This window comes from Stylophora pistillata, chromosome 9, assembly GCF_964205215.1.
Source record: "Stylophora pistillata chromosome 9, jaStyPist1.2, whole genome shotgun sequence".
NCBI classification, from domain to species: Eukaryota; Metazoa; Cnidaria; class Anthozoa; order Scleractinia; family Pocilloporidae; genus Stylophora; species Stylophora pistillata.
In genome coordinates this window covers 26,480,201-26,498,435 of record NC_142527.1, presented here as the reverse complement: position 1 = coordinate 26,498,435, position 18,235 = coordinate 26,480,201, and the positions used below count along the sequence as shown (strand labels likewise).

At 38.6% G+C, this 18,235-nt stretch overlaps 2 protein-coding genes and 1 long non-coding RNA gene across 3 annotated transcripts in view; 2 read left to right on the top strand and 1 right to left on the bottom strand.

Annotated features, from left to right (window-relative positions):
* The first annotated feature begins 3,384 nt into the window (after nt 1-3,384).
* On the top strand, nt 3,385-4,089 carry LOC148724072 (uncharacterized). Its single transcript, XM_088734531.1, has one exon. The coding sequence runs from the start codon at nt 3,385-3,387 to the stop codon at nt 4,087-4,089; it is 705 nt and encodes a 234-aa protein (XP_088590657.1).
* A 5,157-nt stretch (nt 4,090-9,246) lies between these two features.
* LOC148724071 (uncharacterized) lies at nt 9,247-11,941 on the top strand. The gene is made up of 2 exons (XR_015991517.1): nt 9,247-9,632; nt 11,714-11,941. It is a non-coding gene; the product is annotated as an uncharacterized LOC148724071 (long non-coding RNA).
* The window catches only part of LOC111345135 (uncharacterized), a 15,598-nt gene continuing 9,154 nt past the window's right edge, over nt 11,792-18,235 (bottom strand). Inside the window, exons 13-21 of the mRNA XM_022952412.2 lie at nt 18,188-18,235; nt 17,847-17,992; nt 17,025-17,078; nt 16,432-16,647; nt 15,784-15,843; nt 14,867-14,959; nt 14,245-14,493; nt 13,456-13,636; nt 11,792-12,594 (exon numbers count right to left, since the gene is read on the bottom strand). The exon at nt 18,188-18,235 is cut by the window's right edge and continues 11 nt beyond it. Of these exons, the coding sequence (XP_022808147.2) occupies nt 12,582-12,594; nt 13,456-13,636; nt 14,245-14,493; nt 14,867-14,959; nt 15,784-15,843; nt 16,432-16,647; nt 17,025-17,078; nt 17,847-17,992; nt 18,188-18,235 (1,060 nt within the window). The 3' untranslated portion in view covers nt 11,792-12,581. The remainder of the gene's footprint in view (nt 12,595-13,455; nt 13,637-14,244; nt 14,494-14,866; nt 14,960-15,783; nt 15,844-16,431; nt 16,648-17,024; nt 17,079-17,846; nt 17,993-18,187) is intronic.

Below are 18,235 nucleotides of genomic sequence, written 5' to 3'. Positions count from 1 at the left end.
CAACCAAAGTATTGTATGAAATATTTTTAATGAAGAAGACTATCGAGCTGTTTTCCTTAATTTTTATCACTGCCCCCTTTATGGGCACTCAGACCATCCCATCGCCAACAACGTTAACTACAATGTTTTTTCCATGCACTAATGATTTTTAATGTATTGCCTGTCCTACCCACTATGTCAATGCTGAGGTCAATGTTAAAGAGGTTTGTTTTTTTTCCTTTATATATTTTTTCCGGCGTAGAGTAAACCAGAAAAACAGCATGTGTAATGCCCGCCCTCAGATGTCATAGCCGTACTTGACATACAGTTCCACTATCATGCAAAGCTTTGCCGTTGTGCACTTATCGCTTAAAGGAAGAAGACCCTTGGGTTGTTTAGTTAATTACTTATTCAGTGAAGATATTGGCCTAACGCCAACGATGTTTTATGTTTTTCATTAAACATTTAAATGCTTCATTGGATGTTGGTTGAATACTCAAAAAGCATGCGTTTGAGTATTTGTTATTCACCCACTAAAACTGAAAAGAGGGAAATTGTTAGACTATTACTCCTCCTTTGACTCCTGCAAATATGATTAGATGATGCCTTAGTTACAGATCGGCCTAGCTATTGACAATAATTGAGTTAAAAGGGCTGGCTTTATAAGCCTTGAGTCCAAAAAATTTGATAAAACTTTTGTAGTTATTTGATTATCTTTCTCTGCTAACCCCTGAGGCTTAATTTTATCAATTGGTTTTGCTGTTTGTTTCATATACCTTACCACCAACGATACATGTGGCAGTATATCTATTGCCAAATCATCCCATTTGAATTCCGCATATACATTGGAAGTGACTACACATTGTGAGACAAACAATTGCAATATCGTTAGCATGTTAGTCTACTTGACATCAAAATGTCGAAGGATACAACTAAGAAAGTCCAGGTATAACCATACTTTCGAAGCGTAGGCCATGTTTTGCTATGAACACCTGGTTTGGTTCAATGTGCATCTTTAAATGCTTCCTTGAAAGGTGAGCTTTGGAAGTTTGTGAAGTATACGTAGCCAAATTAGAAAAAAGAAATATTTTGGTTTTCGATATATCTTTTTGAAATTAATGTAATAGTGGCACAGTTGCAATGATGTGGGAACCAATGATTATCCAACTCAAGCCCACTGGTAAAATGATTTTTCATTAATAGACTGAGAAATGTACCTAGAAGACAATTCGATGAGTTTTAGAATTAAAATGCATTAAAATGCTCATGGAAATACTTTTAAAAAGAGATCTCGTTATTTCTATAATGTATTGCTTGACCTGTAAAGGATATCTTCACAATGCTGGGATCAACGGTAAAGGAATTTGATTTTTTTTACAACGTAAACCAGAAAAATATCCTAATACTTGTAATGCCCGCCCTCAGCTTTTATACCTGGCGTGTGATAACTTCAGCATCATATAGTGTATCGTGCACGTAACGCTTATTCACACACCGCTGAAGTATTCTTATCTCGCTCATACTTCATTTGATCATGAATTCCTTCAAAGGGCAAGGATCCCACCGAAGTATCGTATGGCATATTTTCAATGAGGGAGACTGTCGAGCTGTTTTCCTTATCACTGCCATTTTTTATTCTGTAAAGACATTGGGGCACTCAGACCATCCCATCGCTAACAACTACAATGTTTTTTTCCCATAACTGGAATGATTATGACAAATATAATTTAATGGTAACTCGATGGGTGTTAGACTCAATCTGCAATAACATGCTTCAGTTGATGAGGGAACTTACTAAGTAAACCTACGTAGAAGTCCAAATGTTTTCGCTAAAAACTAATGATTTCGAATGTAGTGCTTGACCTAACCGGGAAGGTATCATCACAATGCCGAGGTCAACGTTAAAGAGAAATGAATAAAGGGGGTAAGTTTCTAAAGAAACTGTGTTGCTGCGTCGGTGGGGGTAACAAGGTAATTTGGCAATTTCAACTAAAGTTGAAATTGCAAATTGGCCACCGTAAAGAGTTAAAAAGCTCACGTTTCGAGCGTTAGCCCTTCGTCAGAGCGGGGCACTTCGCTCTGACGCTCGAAACGTCAGCTTTTTAACTCTTTACGGTGGCCCAATTACAATTTCAGCTTAGATGATATTACCAAATTACAAGGTCAAAGGGTTTGTTTTTTTTTCCGTCATATATTTTCTTTCGGCCTAGAGTAAACCTGAAAAACAACACTTATGATCTCCACCCTCGGATCTTATACCTGTACTTGACTTAGTTCCACTGTCATGCAAAACTTTCCGCATGCATGTGTATTGCTTATTATCGATAAGGAAGACTCTTGAGTTGTTTAGTTAATTACTGACGCAATTGATTTTACTTATGACGGTGAAGGCCTTGGAACACGAAGACCGTTCCATCGCCAACGACGTCTACTTTTCTTCATTAAACATTTGAATGTCTGAGTTGGATTGTTGATTGAAAACTCAAATAGCATGCGTTTAATTTGAGTATTTGTTATTCACCTACTTAAAACTGAAAAGAAGGAAATTGCTAGACTATTAATGCGCCTGTGACTCCTGCAAAGATCATAAACGACGCCTCAATTACAGTTCGGCCTAGCCATCGACAAGAATTGAAAAGGCTAGTTTGATAAGCCTTGAGTCGAAAACATTTGATAAAGTTTTTGTAGTCATTTATTTACCTTTCTGTGTCAATCAGCCTTACTTCTATCATTTGATTTTTCTGTTTGTTCTATACCTTACCACCTGTGATACATGCAGCACGATATCTATTGCCAAATTATGATTTGAATTCCGCATATCGGAAGTGACTACGCATTTTGAGACAAACGATTACGCTTCGATCATTTCGAGGGTGTATTCATCGCGCCATCGACGTGCAACGTATTTCATGATATTCCATTTGGACCATTTATATGATGGCCTGGATGGTCACTCAGCTAAGAATCCAACATAGTGAGAGTACTGATTTCGAGATGAAACGTGTTGGCATTATCGTTACGGTCTATCCAGATTTATGGCTTAGATTTGTACTTTCTGGTTTCAGTATAGTGATGTAGGCAGAGGCAAAACATAGAAAGCTGCACAGAGCACTCAGCAAGAAGTGATGAAAACGCTAATAGGCAGTAATGTAAAAGCTAACCGAGACAGCAGAATTATCCGCCAAAGAACCGACAGATTTCGAATGGATGAACTCAATACTTCAGGTTGGCTGCCGGCGGTCACGGATCGAAAAACCTGACTAACGGGATCAATTTTTGACCATATATAGTGCGTAGTGTGGCATGTTCAACTTTACAAATATTCTTTTGTTTTGAAGTTCTTAAAAGCGCTAGCCAGGGCTTAAGCTCTCGTGTGTATTATCAGACCGTCCAAGAACTGTCATCATGTATAGCCAACACGTAGCATTTGTAAAGTCCATGGAACTCGACGAACACGTAAATCGTGCTTCGCCTCACGGCCAAGTTGTTGCTGGTAGTACCGCTGCCTTTACCTCCAACGTGAGCGGTCAACAGTTGCTCGACGTCCAGAACTCCACTTTGTTTGCTCAGCTGGCGGCAGACAAGAAGTACCCCAAAGGGGAGCAGGTCAAAGACTGGTACGACTATTACGTCCAAGTGCTTGGCAAGCTAGGCTGGGTTAAGCAGGGTTTGCATTTCACCAAGTACAAATCTCAACAAGCTTCTTTCAAGCTATCCGAGGTGACTTTGGAGCTTTTGAGAGCACTGATTGGTGGAAACGAGGAACTGTTGTCAGTCGTAAAGGCCACCTTAGATAACTTAGCCAAGTCGCAAGATGGCCTAATTCTGTTCAGTAAGAATAGTACATCAAGCAACAATGGTCGCTTCCAAATTCTGCCATGCACAGTTACGAATGACCAGGTCAGCGTTTCTTTCCTTGCTGCCTATTTTGATGCCAGTCAGGTCTCATACGACTTCTTTTTCACCTCTTACAAGTCTCAAGACATACAACTGCACACGGCAACTCAAACCTTCACCCTAAACGAAGAACATTATGCATACGTTCGCCAAACCGTCATCGACAAGTTGGGAAAATCCGCCCGTCAATTTATCTTTGATCTGGATATTTAAACTCTTAAAATTAGCTGCGAACTGAGCATTGCTTTGAACTTTGTAGTAGGTCAAGTTTAGCGATATCGTGTTGTTTTCCTTTCTTCTTATTTTTCGTTTTTGAGGAGCCAAATTTTCAATAGCAGGTAGCGAAAAGGGACTTGCTTTTAAGCAAAATAAATTATTTGGCTTCTACCTTTTTTCTCTAAATTTGGGTAGCGCTTTATTATCAATATCATCAGTAATGTTAACTTACTTCTGTAAGGTATCTATTCGTAGTCCTTGCGGAAACTGCTCAATCACTGTGGGAGGCATTTTTGATAAAGTGTTGTGTATTAAAACGTTCAGAAAGTAATTTGGTCCAAAAATTGTCTACCTTTTACGATAAGAGTTTGATGAACTTAGTTTCTATTTTTCCTTTTTAAAGGTTTTTTCCTTTCTCCTTTTTACTTTCTATACTAACAAGAAGGCTTAGGTCATTAGAAAATATTCTTTGCATTCTTTTATGCGGATGCTTGTTTCAGACTCCAGTTCAGTTCCTTAAGACAGAAGGGACGACCCCACACCGTTTTTTGAAGTATAGTTTGAAATTTCTCTTCGAATTAGTTATCATGCGCGGGTGGTTCACAGCACCGCCAAGCTCTACAAGGACAGATATTATTCAAGTCACTCGCGCGAGGCATGTTCCTTCTCCTGAAAGACTGAAAATCTCATCTGAGAAGGAAAGGAGTGCATGTTGAACTCAGAATAGTGAAATAGACAAGTTTTGAATTAAGATAAATAACGTTATTTACAAACAGGAGGTCTCTAAAGCACAAAATTGGGCAAAAGCTTTTGTTATCGGCGTAAAGCCCAATATTGCACTTGATATATAAGCTGCACTGTTTGTGTCGTGGAACTTGACCAATAGCATAGTTCCAACCTGACCAATAGCATAGTTCAACAGCATGGATCTGACTAACATTATAAAAACGATGGAACTTGAAGAGTATTCCACACTCCCAGCGATATGTAGCATTGTGGCTTTTGAAACTGGTTTTGTCGATGAAGGCAGTCTTATTTCCTTTAGCTCCGTGATGAATGAACAACAAAAGAAGGACGTGCTCAATTCCACCTTGCTTTCTCAATTGGCAGCAAACAAGAAGTACAACCGCTACACTAGCTAATCCTAGCGATTGGTACGCGTTTTATAGAAAAGTAGTGACCCAAGTTGAGTGGGTTAATTACGCAAAGTTTCGAACCGTTTAAAAGATACGTTTCCTTTCCAAATGAGTTTATTATTAGATCTCTGATGTTGTGATCGACATCTTCAGCGAGGCCTTAAAAGTTGATAGAGTTGAGAAGGGGGCTTTGAAAGACACAATCAAGAGTATAGAGAAATATAAAACTGCTCTAGCTCTTTTTGAATCCAGCAGCATTGAGAGCAACCGTGGTAACTTCCACATTTTGGCATTCACAGTAGACAAGAACGAGCAGATTAGCACTTCCCTCCTTGGTTGCTATTTTCCGTCCACAGAAATAAAAGAAGACTTTTTCTTCACGAAGAGAGAAAAGCAGGGCATAACATTGTAGATGTCTGCAGAGGTCCTCGTTTTGAACCAAGATGTTTACAACAAATTAAGTTTTTGAAGAGGTGAATCAAAAACTGGGCGACAGAGTCACGTGCTTCCTTTTGCATCTAAACCTATAAATAGTCTCGGTGCCTACGAAGAGCTGAACATTATTATCTATATCTTTGTTATTCAGGATACAATTTGTGAATTGATGGTGGTTGAGACTTTACCGATATGTTAGTCTATTTGAGCAATAGTGGAAATCAGACCTGAAAAAAATTTTCAGGCCTGTACGGGATTCGAACCACTGACCTCTGCGATACTAGTGCAGCGCTCTACCAATTGAGCTAACAAGCCAACTGGGAGCAGGCCATCAAATTAATTCGAATTAATTTGATGGCCTGCTCCCAGTTGGCTTGTTAGCTCAATTGGTAGAGCGCTGCACTAGTATCGCAGAGGTCAGTGGTTCGAATCCCGTACAGGCCTGAAAATTTTTTTTTTTTTTTTCAGGTCTGATTTCCACTATTGCTCAAATAGTGCTTTACTGCGAAGGATCGTTCTTATATACGTCTCATAACCGCAGTTCACTCATATGTTTCATATGTTTGTTGTTGTATGTTAGTCTATGTTACCATTTTCCACAGAACTGTAAAGTCCGTTCTTTCGTTAAAGACTGCTTGTTTGAAATCAGGGTATATAGTTACCTGAAAAGAGCACCTTGGCAACTTTTAATTCCCTTTACAAAGTAGCTGTCAGAAATTGTTTGTTATCGTAGGTACGTTGGTTTACTTGACACCGAAACGTCGAAGGATATACTACTGAAAAAATTGCAATTGTGTAACAATATTTCCTGCATGTATCGTGGTATAACAAAAAGCTGTTTAAACCTGAAATTTGCATGATTGTTTGTCCGGGACAAGATCATATACTCCAAGGGCGGAATAAAAGAAATGTCATTACCATTTCCAATGATCTTTTTCAGTCTATCAAAAGATTAAGCTTTTTCCATATTTCATATCCCTAAGCTGACATTAATCATAGTTTCAGTGAACGAAGACCTTACTTTTAAAAGACTGCAAACTTCATGACTTCCGATCCGTCACCTAGCTTGAACTTTCAAATGAGTAATAGAAGACAAACTTCTAAGAACTCATTTCCCTTTTTTTAAGCTGATAATGAAAAGAAAAGCTTCTAGAGACAGGCGATCCACCAAGCAAGTCGATATACCTTGCACGCCGTGGAAAATAACCTTTGCTGGGTTCCCACCCGCTAAGTTCCTCGTTTTAGAACACCTTCCATATTTCCGCCTGTTAATCGCCCGTCAGAGATTGTGCTACAAATGCCAACGGTATTCCCACCTGGGATTCTCAACGAAAAAAAATCGTATCCAGGCGCGACTATGTAACATTTTCTACTCTATCCATAAATGCACTACGTTGAGTTTAAAAAAATAACTTGTTTCTCTGAGGAAATATTTCTCTTGACAGTCTTCTTATTGATTTCAGAAGTTCATATTCTATTTGTAAACCAGACTAACCCCCCCTCTCCCCTCTTCCCTCTCTTTCCCTCCCCACCCCATCCATTCTGAGTCAGTGCTGCACTCCAGCTGCGAGGCTAATTAAATTATTGGCGGTTGAAAGGCAGGGGAAAGTGTTTGGGGGGGGGGGAGGGGGGAAACTCCAATACAACTAGTTAGGAAAACAGTGGAAGCGCACTACGACTTAGCCACCAGTGTAAATATGTTTAATTTCAAACTTATTTTATTCGTCCATGACGATACTGATGGTAAAAGGTGCTTGGGCGCTAAAGCGAGCACTCTCTAATGTCAAACATTTGCCAAGGTGGTAAGGTTTGAGGTCGATTATCGGAATTGATACCGTTTTACAAGATGGGCAAACCGGAAGTAACAAGCTTAGGCATACGAAAAAGAACCCGTTTCCATTCTCCAGGGCCGGGTTGTTCAAAGGTGGGAAATGAACCTAGGGTAGTGTGAAATTTGATTTTAGATCTGAAAGCTTTATAGGAAAATTCAGTGTAATTCTATTTGCCTAAAATTTGATTATCGATTGCTCTAAAAGAATTCGGAGAATTATCCCAAAACTGCTTTTGAACTGAGAGAGAAATAATAAAAACCGGGATTAAAATTTAACCCTGGGTTAGCGCTAATCGCCCTTCAAACAGCTGGGCCCAGGTGAACAGATGAAATTTACTGCAACGGTAGACGCCGGGAAGAATGAAGTCTGCTTTAGCTCACTTTTCCAGTTAATCTGTACGTGAAAAATGTGGAAAAAACCCAAAAACAAAATATTAAAACAACAAAAAGAAACAAACAAAAAAGCAACAACAAAATAATCAAGTAACATGTTTATAGTAAAGACAAAAATTTTCAGATCTCTGAAGGGTATACTGAGAAAGAGCTGGAAATAGAAGGTAAGAATAACCATTTTTGTTTTCTATGGCCAGCCAGCTGTTAACGTGATGCTTGACTTTCAGTTCTTTCAGCAAAAACGAAGATTCGCACATGGTACCGTTACAGTCTCTCATTTTGTTACCATCAATATAGTCAAACTAAAGGTTTTACACCGAGGTTGCACGTGATGTGAGAGAAGGAAGGAAGATTGCTCCTTTCTTGGGGGTAGTATTTCATGCAACCGGCGTCGTAATCCAAATTTCTTCATTTTATACATTTTTTTTTTCATCTTTTCATTTATTTATCTATTATATCACTAATAAAATTACTCATTCACGCTTAAAATCTTACACCGGAAATTGCGTTCTAAACTCAGACTGTCTTAAAAAATAAGAGCAAGAAGAAGAAGATAAAATTACTAACACGTTTTTTTTTTTTTTTCACAGTCTGTCGCCGCACTTATTACCCTCAATACCTTCTTTAAATTATTTCCTTTCTTGAAATTATCATGATCTTTCTTTTATTTCTGTCTTGCCTTCACAATGGAAACTGCCAACTTCATGATCAAACCAGTGACATGGTGAAAAAAGACCTCGAGTGTAACATGAAAAAAATACGAGTAAAAACATAGAAGGGTAATTTCTCACTTCATTTGAACATCAAGCACTCAGGGTCACAGCAAAAGAGAATATATATAGTAGTTTGAGTGGAAATAATGTATTGAAGACATATTGAGCGGACAAGATATTGATCTTCACTTTAATAAACGCGATTCTGATACGATTCTTTCAGTTTTTTTGCTCAAATTCGGCTTATTATTTCTTTTTCTTTTCAATTCTTTCCTGTAAGCATTTTTTTACAGTTTGTACATTATTCCTTTTCCGACAGAAACATCCAAGCAAAGAGGCGAACTTTCAGTTTAAAAGCTTAACCCTTCAAACTAAAAGCAGCTCGCATCTTTGCTAAGAGATGCATTAAGCGCAAGAAACTCTAATGGCAAAAGGAAGGGCACTAACTTGGAAATGAATTGTAAAAGCTTAAAAAGCGTATAATGTTAAATGGACATCACTCCATTGTTTACCAACTTGAAAGTGCTAAAAGCGTAAAGCACTACTCGTGTATACACAGGAATAAAAGGTCCATTTGATTTTTAAAAACACTCCATTAGAACACTCTCCCCTGTTAAGCTCACTCACTCCAGTGCAATCCGTGCGGTCGAAAGGAAAGGTTTTTATTACAGCCTCTTTTGAGCGCTTTGGAAAGGACGGGAAGTTTTCAAAATGGTGTGTTATTTAGCTGAAAGCTTCAGTGTTCTCTTGCCGGATTCCTGATATTAATTGTCGTTTAATTATCAAGGTTTAATCCATTGATATACAAGCCGACCAGAGTGAATGCAGCTTTAAGTACTTGAGTGGTGTTTACTTATTTTTAATTGGCCGAATTTCTTCATTGAAAGCACAAAGCGAGTTCCATAAACAGACAAACTCGCTGAACAACGAGCAGAGACCAATTCCTACGTTGTTTGTGGTGTTGAAGATCATGACGAAAAATTGGTCTCGTTCACCTTTTCTCCCACGCTGAAAAAAAAATATAACTCCAAGGTAAGTGTTAGAATTTACACGAGTGTTATTTCACACATGTAAAGGTCCTTTTATCGCAAAAATCATGTTTTCTTAGTTTTTTTCGGGCTATGTTTCGTATGGCGGTAACTTCTGCCGACTCAATAAAGATTAAATAGTATATATTTTTAAATATTGTTTTCTTTTAGCGAGTAAACTTTATAAAGTGGAGCCTCAGTCTGTAATGTACTGTGTACAGAGGACTAGAAACTGCGGAACTCTCTAAAAGAAACTTTCGCCTTTAAATGAAGTTCCTACCTTTACTTATTATCATAAAAGCGAAAATGTTTCGATTTTGAATTAAACGCAGGTGTCGTCTTTGATCGTTGCTTTGTGCATGGTTTGAAAAGACTCGGCTATTTCAGTTGAAAGGAAATTTTAGTTTAGCGTCTAATGGAACCATAGCCACAAAGAGATGATCAGCCTTTACATTTAAAGCCATCGGAAAATTTCCATTTTAATTTTAGATAATAATTCAATAAGTGACCGAGCGTTTTAGTCAACACGCTTTAGCCAGTAATGTTCGGTTTACTTTTCGTTTAATCTCAGTTAAATAATATGATCCGTTTCGACTCGATTTCATCGGGGATAACTTTTATACTATCAACATGTAAAAACAGCACATGCTAAAAAGCAAACAAAAAAAAAAGAGAAATAAAAGGAAACCTAGGTCAGAGCCTGGGACTTCGAAATTTTAGTCAGAGGGGAAAAAGAGAGACAGCTTCGGCATTTTCTTTGATCGACTTGATCTAGAAATTACTTTAAATGCAAAGATAAGGACACCAAATGCAAATGTCCTGTTTTGGAAACTTAATACTTTGACTGTAGAGTACTGAATGTGATATTGACAGTTGCAAGTGAATAAATACATTTCTTGCCACAGGCTTAAACTTTTTAACATTAAAGGATCATCATTTATCACCAGACAGGGGAGGATCATATGGTTTTCGGGGGGTGAACAGGAGGGATCATATGTCATATGGTTTTCGGGGAGGTGAACAGGGGGGATCATATGGTTTTCGGGGAGGTGAAAAGGGGGGATCGGTCGTCGCTAACAGAGTGGAGGACTGATGGAAATTGACCGCCAGAGAAGGAGACCATTAATCTCGTGCCCCGACCCTACCGTGTAACTGTAACTTAACAACCGCAAAGCCGTGGAAGGTCTGGGTAAGAAACTAGGGAATCATCAGAATACTACGGAGCCTTAGCAAGGGGGCAGGGTGGGGGGAGGGGGGGGAGAAGGATCTGGTAATTTTTTGTGACACAGCCAAGATCCGCCGACTTTAGGCGATACATAATCAATTGTCTCTAACCCATCAAAAAACATTTCCCCTTTTGGGTAAAACAGGAACTGACTTAAAACACAAGAGTGCTGACCTAGGAGGCTGCTTCCTCAAATTAACCCATATTCCACAAGTAACCTGTCTCGTGGTCTCAGTTCTGTATTACTTTTTAGCTTCAGGGTGTCTCACGAAGAAAAATGTCAACGACTTATCTCGCGCGCTGCTTGAACGTTGCGTAAGCGAGGGAGAAGACATGTGAAAGAACGAAAAAAAAAACAGGATGAGAACGAAAAAAACAGGATGAGTCAGTTCTGGATCTTTCGAGAATCTACAAAAATGGCAGTGATCTAAAAAAAACCTGTAGGGGATCTCCTTAGCAACAAGACCCACATGGAGATTTCAGCCTCTTAGATTGATACCCTCTTTCATGTTAATAATAGTTTCCTTCAAAAGTGTATCCTAAGTGCCCAAGTGCCGGCGGGTGTCATTTTTTTCTCCAGATTCGATTAACCGTTTGCAATTACATTTATTGATTCTTGGTTTTAAAAATTACCAATGACATCTGACCTTTTTCGTCGTTGCCTTCTGTTTGGAGCAAGAACACCCAAAATAGCTGAATTTTAGTTTTAAGCTATATTGAGTGTTCTCATTCCCAGCAGGCTCTTCTCTACGACACGCAGACGAACTGAAATATCATTTTGAAGAAGTGTTTGTGGAGAGGAGGGGGGGAGAAATCACTTACACTGAAGGATTAGTAATACTCTTATTTTTCCATGACAGGGAATCGAGAGTAAGCTGTGGAGCCTTTGGGCTGCTGAAATTCTAAATAAAGGAGTAACTCAAAAAACGATGAGTGTATTCTAGACAAAATAATCTTTTAATTGTTTTTGTCTTGGCTCTTAGCAATATTCATCTACTTTAAAATTTTTTTGGAGACGTTACTTTTAAGTACATTTAACTGAGTAAACTTCATTTAAGTGGGCAATTAAAAGAAACTTGAGAAGTTAACTGTTATGATATTTTTCATGTAGAAACGATTGACTCCCCTGAATTTTTGGACCAGGTGAGATTCTGTAGATGTAACTCCGCTGAGTTTCCTCATGGCAAATGTTATTCCTAAGACTGTTCGAAAGCTAGAACTCGATTTTAAAAACAAGAGAAACTCATTCAAACTTTTTTTTTCAAATAAATCTAATTAATTAGGGCTTCATCACTACCATGAAAGTATTCCAACAACTTGAACTGATGTGAAGTAATTAATAAATCCAAATTCGATTTCAAACGGTGAACCTCGGCGTTTGCTTCAGGGTCATGATAATGTGCATAAATTCATCGTAGTGAGTTTTGAAGAAAGTTTCGCAAAGCGTAATAATGTTTCTGCAAAATGACTTCCAGGTGCAAGGTGCACAAGATTGATAAGATATGTTTAAAGAAACGTATGGGGTAAAAACAAGTTAAGGTCTAATTGAATCTTAAACGGGCCTCGGAAAGGTTAAGCAAAAATTAGTAATGCTTGTTGAAAATAAAATCTACATGTTCATATTCCTCCTTCTTTTCTTTGTTTCCATCTAAACTTTTCTTAAACCAGATGAAAAATATTTAGAGTGCACTACACAACGTCTTCACGGTGACATGTTTTCCTCTCTGTTTACGGCGCAAATCTAAAAAAATACAAAGGAAATTTTATTACTTTTTCCTTGTGAATGCTATTTACTCCATGTCAGTTACCAAGATAGTATGTAATCTTCACAAAAATCTAACCAATAATTCCAAAAATCTAACCAATAATTCCAAAAATCTAACCAATAACTATTAATCTGCATAAGAAGTTTATGCTATATCCAAATAAGTACAGTATCTTCAGTGCACTGCAAACAAACCTCACACAACATGGTGCTAAAGAAAGATACCCTCAGTCAAAAAAATAGTCTGTGAAGATGATTAATTTTCAGCTGCCATTTTTCTGATAAAAGCTTGTTGAAGACTCAAGTCTTCAGTACAAATATATGACCAATTAAACAATGTTCAGTTCTCGCGTTTCTTGTCACCTGGTGACGATGAAACTTACCCTTAAGAGGCCATTGTGAAGAGAGTCTTATTAAAACCCCCGAGCTGCCTCACAATTCCTCTAGTCGCTCCGACGAAGGGCTAACGCTCGAAACGTCAGCTTTTGTAATCGTTACGGTGGCCAATTTACCATTTCAACTTTGTTGATATATCCAAATTATTTCGTTACTCCCACCGACGCAGCCCCAAACAGTTTTTTTCGAAACTATCAGCCTTTATTCTTTTATAAGGGTAATTTTCCTAATACGTTAGGTTAGGCTTATGGTGCCTTGCTTTTTTTATCTGTTAATGATGACTCTTGAGTTAAGCTGCAAAACCACTTCACTACTAGTACTTCCTCAAAGTTGATAATGAAGCCCTTTTTCAGTTTTCTAAGCTGAACACTGAGTCATGTCGTTGAAAAAAAATTGTAGCCATTCTAATCGTCATTAAGAACTCAATCTTATATTCCTCACCTTTTGTAAATCTTCATAGCTTTTGTACTTAGAGTGACATCTTCTCTCAGCTCTCTCTTTTTCTTCATTTTTCCGATGAAGTTATTTATCATGTGCTTGATGTTGGTTTTCCAATGAACGAGAGGATTACCTTGCCTTACACCAGCGTCCATCACCTTATGAATAAATGAGCGGCCATCCGCTAATGGAGAAAACAAGTCATTGCATGTTTTAGCCTTTAGACGTCCCACTATTGGAAAGTTTTAAAAAGGTTGTAGTTACAAGGTAACCACATAACTTTACAAAGGCGCGCGCTCTGATTGGCCAGTACCCTCGGTCCATTTGCCCGTGTGTTACATTCTTAAGTCAGTTTGTTTTGTTTTGTTTTTTTTTTTCTACACGAAACAAAAGATGTTTGAAAGACTCATCGCCTCGTGCGACTCTTACTCTTCTTTCGTGCCTAGCAAAGCTCCCAAGTGTATCCATAACTTGATGGTTGCGCGCTACACGCTGACCATTTCTCAACTGAAACGTAGAAGCTGGGAATAACTACATCACTTACAACAACAGCTATAACGGGAGTGAAAAAAAGTCACCAACAGCAGCAACGGTACTAACAGCAACGAAAATAACAACCAAAAAACTGCAGCGCATTTCAAGGGGAAGTTTTATGAACGGGCCTGACAAGCAATCGCAAAAATACAAAGACTTAATAATAATCCTTTCTCGAATCAGACTCTTTTGTAAATCTAAAGTGATATCTAAATTTCCAATCTCTTTACTAAAGGCCACGGCTCATTATTAACATACCAGTATTTTCAAGGCAAGCTCTTTTATCTACGTGTTGTTTGTCGTATGCTGAAAGCCTAATAAGGATTGCATAATGCCAATAAAGCCAGTATCTTTGTTCCGGACCACCAAGGAACTCTATTGGGTTTGGTTCGTCCATGTTCTGACAAATAATGTTCAAGTGACAGTCTGGCCTTGCTTGAATCACGTACTCCCCGTCCTGTGACCCAATTCCAGATGCACGGATTTCTGTGCATGACTTGGGGATTCCTGAGAAGTGGATTGTCAAAAGAAGACAACGTGGCAGTTAAAAAAAAAGTTTCAAAAGAGAACTCCTGCTGCTTATAACATATTATATAGTTTTAGCCAGCTCCATCCGTGCCCTATAGTTTGTTCAAGCTCTATCGAAGCTGACCAAGTGTTTATATAAAGTAAATTAGATGGACAGAGAAAGTAAAAGAGAATACAGAAGTGATCGTGATCGTGATCGTGATTTTTTTTAAGTGACAGTATGAGTATTAGAGAAAGCAGTGATAGCTGAGTACAGCTTAAAATCTGAAGGGAATAAAGTTCAATTTATAATATTTTTACAACTTAAGCTTCGTCTTGGCAGAATGTCTACAAAAAAAGATTCTTTTCTTACCTGCCGGTAGTGGTATAAGTCCTCCCGTATAGCCAGGTGGCGTGGAAAGTTTACCCAAGCCTGAAGACTGCGTTGGAATGTTAGATATTTGCCCTAAATTCGAAAAAGGGCAGTTAAAAGATTAAGGAAGTTTACTCAATTAACCCTGGGGCATTCTGAACAATTAACTTGCCCATTGTAGTTCAAGGAACTGAAGTGGGCAGCCCTTAAACTACTCTCTCTTTCGCCGATTCAGTTAGAATGAAACTTTATTTTTTTCAGCAGGTTTTGCAGGTGGTGTGCGACGTTCAACACAAGTGATGTTTTCAAGGGCGCGTAGGAAAACCATATGGTCAACAGAAGATTAAACCATTCAATATACATACCTCGTGGGTATGAATACATTATGTTCTCCAAAAACTTGGATTTTATATTTCATGTATTGTTTATAGTTGATTTGAAGATGGTTCGGTGAAGAGAAAATTTGCAGATTCCTCTCTGGTTCATACTATTTACCTTTCCTCAAACTTAAACCAGGGCTTTTGCAATATTTAGACAGGCTGGCCCAGTTCAGCTTGAAGCTGGTTTTAAATGGTAGGGGGGGAGGGGGGCGTGTATAGACAAAGACAAGGCCAGACTACAATAACGGGAGCTACGGTCCTTACACTTTACGAGAAGTGCGCGGGTTCTTTAACGTCTCCTGCTAACTAGTACAGAGAAGATGCAGGTGACGTGGCTTACGGTTTATCGTCCTTGTCCGAGAAGACTAGAATGTCTAACCATTTGTGGATGTCATAGCAAAGGCAAGAGATTCGCCCTCGTTATTTTAATACCCTGATTGTTGGTCCGGTCTTGTGTTTGACCTCTTGAACAGCAGTCCGGCACTCAACAACGTGAGCTAATCAACCGTGTTAATAATAGGATATCAAAGAGCTTACCATACTGATCAGATGCCACATTAGAAGCGTTAGATACTGAAGTATTCTGCTCATAGGTGACTAATTAAAAAAGAAACAAGCAAAAAGAAAATAAACCATCTTTAAACTATATCGATGCATCGCACCACTATCCATCGCTCCCATTTAGTGCGTTGATGAATTTGCAGAGAGCGCATTGATTTTTTTTATTCCAATCGTATTCAATTCTTATTAATCGAGCGGGAGGTCTGTATGGGAGAATCTTTCGTCATTGCCACAGGTGGTGAGGTGGATTCCAGGCTACGTTTTCTTTTTATCCGCCACTGTCTTAATTTGTGAGTTGTATATCGAGTCTCCGTTCACTCCAAATTCGCCTTATCTCTCGTTTCTCATTCCATGCCAACCTCTTACTTTTATTGTCTGGTAAGGTAAATTTTTTTTAGCAACCAAGCTACTCATGCGGCATGGAAAACTTTAGAAAAAAAAACTGACATCCTGACGCGCTCGATGTACTTACAGAAAAATCAACAAACAACTATGGCAAAACAAATTAAACAACAACAACAACAACAAAAAAAAAACTATCTGACAGAATAATAATACAAAACTGAAAACAAGCGAAAAAGACGAATAGAAAATCACAAGGAAGGAAAAAAAAAATAGATTTACCAGAAGCAGTCGGTACTTGCACTGGGGCTGCCGTAGCATTGAACACCGGCTCCATCGGAGCATACACAGCTGCTGAAGGTATTGGGGCGGCTTCAATAACCGGTGCTGTTGCTGCTGTAGCATTGAATGTTTGAGAGGCAGTGGGATAAGCTGCAGGAGCCGTCATGTTCTCAGCTGGAACGGCATAGACTTGAGACAAAGAGTTGTTCGACCAGGCTGGAGGATACAAAATGTAAAGAAATAACGTGACAAGGTCACGGTATCAGTAGTGTCCGTGACAAATGGTTTCCAAAATCTGCTCCTGTTGGACCTCATGCGATCAAAAAAAAAGTCATGTATGTGGCTGAACTATTAGGAATTGTTGACAATGGAAAAGAAGGGAGAGACCCTACAAGGGAAAGTTGGAGTTTTTGCCCATTGATGTTTCGAAAAGACAGGCTCTGGAAAAGCTCTTTTCATTGATAGAGGTTCGTCTATTGAGTATCAGTTAACACATTCAAGTAAGACGATCTGGTTAGCGTGGGCTCAAAACAGATGCAGGGATCTTCATTCTAAGATTTTCGTGTACGTGCCTCAAGATATAAAACACATACCTGATGAAGGATTTGTTGGGGCATATGCAATTGGTGAAGGTGTTGTGGCCATGCCTGAAAAACAACCAACCGTTAATTGCACCGAGCACGTATAAATCACTTCATTAGTCATTTCCAAGATGCTATATTTTTCGAGAGAAAATATCTTCTTTTGAAAAGGGTTTAGGTACTCATGGCTACTTAAAGCTGGTAACCAGAAATGCACTTTATATCGAACGGTACAGGATTCACCCTCCGAAGATCTCGTTCGTAATTCCCCTTTCTATTTGCCATACAATTATTATGATGTTAGGTTGGAGAATTTGGTATAGGATCATATGATAAAACCCTAATTGATATGTTTCTCTATTCTCATCACTTGTCTGCTTGGTGTTGTATTGATCGTGTAGGGAGAAATTCTCTCTTGGTCATTCATGGGAGTTAAAGGTTACACTTAAACCCCCAACACGCCTTCTTCATTTGATATTCCTGGCGGAGTATGATTATTTAACTTTTTCTTTCCCAAGACAGTCGTAATTGATAAAAGGGGGATGCTCACAGTTTTAAGTGCTCAACGACTCGACCTCAGCGCTCTAACAACTGACTGACAATAATTGATAATTAATAATTGATAATTAATCATTGATAATTAATAATTGATAATTGATAATTGACTGGAAAAAATAGCATTAATCAGTTTTACATAACTCAATCGGTAAGTCACTGTTCCGAGTTTTGATAGTCATCTTTTTACCCTTGCTAACCTAAGCCTGAACCCTGAGCTTACTCGACAACAAAAACACAACTCCGACGAGTTTTTTTTTTTTTTTTTTAACTACGAACCTGCTTCCAGGACAGAATCACGAAAAACGGGGATACCACCAAGAAGACCCCCCTGTACGATCTGCTGTAAGGGCATCAGAGTCGGGGTCTGTCCGGGGGGGAAGGTGATCGTGAATGAAGCTAGCACTTCATTATCATTTGTCTTGCTGCAAATTAATAAATGAAGTCAATAAATAAGTGAATGAAGAAGGAAGGAGGGAACAGTCGACCTAAATGCATCTTAGCCATGAAAAATTTCGATGAAAGAATGATTAAATCCTGCCCTTGCGAGAAGTTTAACTGGCCCTATTAAAATGCGTTTACGTAGTTCAAAGCCTTTAAATTGCAAATTGCATTCTTACCTCAGTCCTGTAACTTTTGATGTTACCGTATACCTGTACGGTTCGTAT